General features: G+C 45.4%; 1 protein-coding gene across 1 annotated transcript in view; it reads right to left on the reverse strand.

Moving 5' to 3' along the window:
• SETD2 (SET domain containing 2, histone lysine methyltransferase) overlaps positions 1-5,777 on the reverse strand; it is a 62,650-nt gene that overhangs the window by 55,449 nt on the left and 1,424 nt on the right. The window contains exon 2 of the mRNA XM_015814290.2: positions 2,316-2,459. Coding sequence (XP_015669776.2) covers positions 2,316-2,459 — 144 coding nt within the window. The remainder of the gene's footprint in view (positions 1-2,315; positions 2,460-5,777) is intronic.

The following is a 5,777-nucleotide window of genomic DNA, read 5'->3' on the forward strand; positions in this document are numbered from 1 at the left end:
AGAGAGAGGATATTCAGATCTAGCTTTACTTTCTCTGCAAGCGCTTAGACGTCTTGAGTAAAAGCAGCAGAAGTTGAAGGTCTTTCTTTCCTAAACATTTGGGGCAGGTCTGAGGACATTTTGCAGCAGCCGTCTCCTACCTGCCTTTATAAAATGAACCCCTTAAATGCAGTTGACCTTTGCACTGTAGCCATTATTGATTTGTCAGGTTTCAGCTGAAAAAGATGAAGACCAATGACCATTTCTGAATTTGCAAGGGAGCCCTCCATGCTTAAAATTCCAAGCCGTGGCATTTTCTGGAGTTTTACCTACCCACCCTCAGCAAAGGGAGGAAATAAGCACTGAAACTGTTTCCCCATGGCAAGAAAATCCAAAGAAATCAATCTGCGACTGCAGGGAGTCCTCGACTTACGACCACAATCCAGGCCAGGATTTCTGTTGCTACTTTAAGCAAGGCAGCCGCTACATTAAGTGAGTTGCACCCGATTTTATCAGGGTGGTTGAGCAAATCGCTGCAGTCGTTAAGTGAATCGTGCAGTCATTAAACAAATCTGGCTCCCCCCACTGACTGTGCTTGACGGAACAGAATAGAGTATCTTTATTGTCACTATGTAACTCACAACAAAATTAAATTAACTTTAATTTAATTTAAATTAACGGAAGCCAGCTGGGGAGGTCTCAAACGGGGTTCACATGAGCCCAGGACACTGCAACCGTCAAAAACACACATGCTAGTTGTTAAGTGCCCAAATTCTGACCACGTGACCAAGGGGGATGTTGCATTGGTCGTAAGTGTGAGGACCAGTCTTAAGTCACTTTTTTCAGTAACACTGTAACTTCACTCACTAAAGGAATGGTTGTAAGTCAAGGACTATCCATAATACCATTCATTTAGCGACAGTTAGAAGTTAGAGCTGCATTGAAAAATGTGATTTATGATCATTTTCCACACTTGACAACCACTGCAGCATCACCCTGGTCACGTGATCAAAATTAAGAGAACTTACTCATATTTACGACGGTTGCCGTTTCTCTCGGAGGTCACGTGATCCCCTTTTGAGACCTTCTGACAAGCAAAGTCAATGGGGGAAGCCGGATTCACTTAATAACCAAGTGGCTAATTTAAAAGACTCAGGGATTCACTTAACAACTATGGCAAGAAAAGTCGTAAAATGGGGCAAAAGCCACCTTGCAACTGCCTCACTTAGCAACAGAAATTTTGGGCTCAACTGTGGTCATGAGCTGAAGACTACCTAAGATTTGCCTGTTAATTGTAACTTCCTGTCACAATCGGCCATACCACTAACAACTCCCTCTCTTCCAGGCCCCTCTGTGGGTGGTGGCAGCCATCTTCCCCAGCAAGCAAAAGGGCATCTATCTGAGATATAATGGGTTCATTTCCGAGCTGTTCTCTGCCCTTTTCCTGTCTTATTTTGACACTCTGGCTCTCTGCAACCCACTGCAGGCACGAATCTCTTAAAAAATTTATGGCGCTTGGAGAGCGAGGCCAGGGGGGAACAAACATTGCTCAAGATGCAGAGAGCGACTCAAAATTCAAAGAGAAGTACAGCAAAACGTGTCTACTTGTTTCACCTAAGCCAAAAGAAATTACAATGATCTGCTTTTAACAGAATGGTGGACACCTTACAGCTCATAAAAGGGATGATCCCTGAAAGCGTGGAGCAGACGTCGCCCCTGAAGGCAACACATTTTAGAGGCCCTATCTTTGCAAGACACTATTTGCCATTTTGGAATTTATTTAAGCACCCACCCTTACAAAAGATAAGGAGGAGGAATACACTAAAAGGCAAAAATTTGTTTCCTGCCAATCTAATCAAAAGACTAACATTTTAAAATAAGAAAGGAAGAGAAAAGAAGACAAAAGAAGGAAGGAAGGAAGGAAGGAAGGAAGGAAGGAAGGAAGGAAGGAAGGAAGGAAGGAAGGAAGGAAGGAAGGAAGGAAGGAAGGAAAAAAGGGAAGGGAAGGAGGGGAGAGGAGAAGGGAAGAAGGAATAGAAAAGAGGAAAAGAAAAGGAGAAGACAAAAGAACAGAAGGGGGGTGGGGAGGGGAGGGACTTCCTGCCAACAATTCTACCCCAAAGAATGGTTGAATGTTTCTTGCTTTGACATCCATAGTGGGGGGAAAAATATTGAATTTGCATTAGCAAAACAGAAGCTGAATTTCGTTTTTTTTTGTGCGATTAATTTCTGGAATTGCACCATGTTGCTTAAGCATCCACAAAACAAGGAGAGAAGACACCAGTGTAATTTGCAAAAACAAAGGTTTACCCTATTGCCTTGGTCCAAGTTTTTACCTTTCTACCTCTTCAGACCCATCCATATTCTCTGAAAAGATACACCTGTGGTCCCTTTCCACCTCAGAGGTGACTGCAATTTCAGCGCTGCTAGGTGCATTAGGTTTATGGTGTCCACTGGGATCCTTCAGTGTGAAAGCCGTGCTATAAAAATAAAACAGGATTCAAGAGAAACAGTTGAGGGTTATGTGCTCAGCAGGTGAGAAAGTGGAGAAAGGAAGGGCTCAGCTGCTGAAATCCATTTTGGCCAGAAAACAGAAATGGCAGCCCAGTTCTGCTCAGGGCTGGATGAACAGAATAACAAGAGTTGGGAGGGACCTTGGAGGTCTTCTAGTCCAACCTCCGGCTCGAGCAGGAGACCTTATACCAGGGGTAGTCAACCTTGGCTCTTTTATGACTCGTGGACTTCAACTCCCAGAATTCCTGAGCCAGCTGTGCTGGCTCAGGAATTCTGGGAGTTGAAGTCCACGAGTCATAAAAGAGCCAAGGTTGACTACCCCTGCCTTATACTATTCAAGACAAATGGCTGTCCAGCTTCTTCTTTAAAACCTCCAGTGATGGAGCACCCACAACTTCTGGAGGAGGGCAAGCCATTCCACTGATTAATTGATCTGAGATTAGAGAATAACAGAACAGCAGAATTGGAAGGGACCTTGGAGGTCTTCTAGTCCAACCCCGTGCTCGAGCAAGAGACTCTATATACCATTTCAGACAAATGGCTGTCAAATTTCTTCTTGGAAACCTCCAGTGATGGCGCAACCACAACCTCTGGAAGCAAACAGTTCTACTGATTGTTCTGTCAGGAAATTTCTCCTTATTTTCTAGATTGCTTCTTCCCTTGATAAGGATTAATGAGTGGGGCCCAAAGCACTATCAATAGTGCATTTTTCTAAATCTCAGAGAATGTGGGTGCTTTCGTCCTCAAGAGGATATTTATCTTATTGTTTGTAAGCTGCCCAGAATTGCCTTATTGGTGAGAAGGTGGCATATAAATTTAATACATAATACTAATGAAGTCCCCCAAATCCACAACTCACTCTCTCTCTCTCTCTCTCTCCATTATACAGGCATGTATAAGTCAAATTTCTGAATGCAATTAATTCAACTATGCCTTGAGACAATACAAAGTATTCCTTTGTGTAGTAAAAAATATATATTGGGCACATGCTACCAAGAATACAGGTAGTCCTCGACTTACAACAGTTCATTTAGTGATCATTCAAACTTATGTCACTGAAAAAAGTGACTTACGACTGTTTTTCACATTTACAATCATTGTAGCATCCCTGTGATCACGTGATCGCAATTCAGATGCTTGGCCACCGACTTATATTTATGACGGATGCAGTGTCCCGGGGGGGTCACGTGATCCCCTTTTGCGACCTTCTGACAAGCAAACTCAATGAGGGAAGCCATGTTATTTACAATTTACAACTGTGTTACTAACTTAACTGCAGTGATTCACTTAGCAACTGTGACAAGGTCGTAAAATGGGACAAAACTCACTTAACAAATGTTTCATTTAGCAACAGAAATTTTGGGCTCAATTGTGGTCGTAAGTCAAGGACTCCCTGTATTTTCCTTTCTTATTTGCTTGTCCTCTTGGACTAAAGACCTATGGGTTTTTTTGTTTTAAACATAGGGAAAAAGATAGGGGAGACCCTACATATATAAAAGGAGGCTTTAGAGAAAAATTCATAATAGGCCTATAGAAAAAGCCAAGCGCCTCCAAGCAGGGACCCTCTCTAGAGCTGGATTCAAATTCTTATCAAACAACAGCAGCCCTTTGTCCTTTTCATGTTTGCTTCCGAAGAATTAAAAAAAAAAAAAAAAGCTGCTGAGCCTGTTGTTACAGACACAGTTCCCCAATTCCCAATCTTCCATGTTTGGGGCTTGCTTCCTCAAACCTATTCCCCCCCCCCCCCGAGACCTGGATTTTTTTAAAAAAAAATGTGAATTACAGCTGGCACAGATACACTTGTGGGGGAACATTTTCAATCAAATATCTCTTTCCCACAACCATAGTTCACTCAGAAAGGAGGCAGATGCTTTAAAAGATTCCCCCGGCATGTGCCAGCCATGCTCCCCGACTCACATGGTGCCCTTTGGATCCAGATCAAGGCTCAACGTGTATTATCTCAGTTACTTGCAGCCATCATGCAGAACTTAGAATAGGAATGGGTTATTTGCCCAGGGGGGGCTACATAAGAAACTGTGGTTGTTTTGGAGGGCAGAACCATTAGGGCTGTGAAGGTGCATAGGAACACGCACAAGCGTGCGCGCACACACACAGAGACACATGTGTAAATTGAAAAAGGGAAAGCAGTTGCCTAGAAAATAAATGCAATCCACGCAGACTGGATTTATGGCCAAAGGGCCATAAAATGCCCAGGTCTGACTTAGAATCACAGGGCTGGAAGGGACCTTGGGGGTCTTCTAATCCAACCCCCTGCTCAAGGCAGGAAATCTTATTTTTCCTCCTCCTTGGTGGTTTTCTAGTCCAACCTCCTGCCTGAGCAGTGAACTTAGTCCTTCCTTCTCCATTTAAGAAACCTTGAAGATCTTCTAGTCCAACCCTCTGTTCAAGGCAGGAGACACCGGCTTTTCCTTCTCCATCTAAGGGTCCTTGGAGGTCTTCTAGTCTGACCTCCTGGCCAGAGCAGGAGACCTTAGTGTTCCCTAAGGATAACTTTTTTGGCTTTAACCAAATACTATTATAGAAACCTCTGATGTCTTCTGAGCACGGAGACGAGACCCAAATAGGCAATACAGCTCAAAATACAGAAATTACAGGAGGAGGTTATTCTGAAAAAAAGGGTTAATAAAGCAGCAAACGTTCTCTTAAGGAAAGGAAACACCCCCCCCCCAAAAACCCCAGACCGAATGCATCCCCAAATCCAAGGATTTAAGTTGGGGGGGCAGGCCGAGGGTCTCCCCTTGTCCACACTGCACGCCCCCCCTCAAAAAAAGCCAGGCTCGGCTGCTTCAGGTGCTGCAAAGGGGAGAAACAAAAAGCCTAGAAAAAGGAAAAACAGACAAATAAAGCTCATTGGGAGAAGACCCCCCCCCATTTCACCTGCCCACCCACACTCCGAAAGGGAAGCTGGAGGGGCTCGTCCACATGGTAGAAGGGGAATTGGGGGGTCAGAAGCCGCCCAGGTCCCTCCATAAGCCCCCCCCCAAAGCTTTTCGTGAGGAAACTGCAACCCCCCCTCACCATGGTCTCCGGGGGGGGGAAGAGGAGGAAGGGGGTCGTGGGGTTGGGGACACCCTCCCTCCATGGAGAAAAACACCCCCTCCCTTTCCTGGGCGAGCCCCCCCAAAAGCCGGAAAGCGGCCTTCCCGCCCGCTTTGTTTCCCCCCGGCCTCGGCTCGCCAGGGCCGGCCGCCGCTCTCACGCGAGGCCGGGGATGCGCGGCCTACTCGGGCCCGCGGTTCCGCTTCTCCCTCCTCCGCCTCAGA

This window comes from Protobothrops mucrosquamatus, unplaced genomic scaffold (genome assembly GCF_001527695.2).
Source record: "Protobothrops mucrosquamatus isolate PMUCROS unplaced genomic scaffold, P.Mucros_1.0 scaffold235, whole genome shotgun sequence".
In the NCBI taxonomy this organism is placed as follows: domain Eukaryota; kingdom Metazoa; phylum Chordata; class Lepidosauria; order Squamata; family Viperidae; genus Protobothrops; species Protobothrops mucrosquamatus.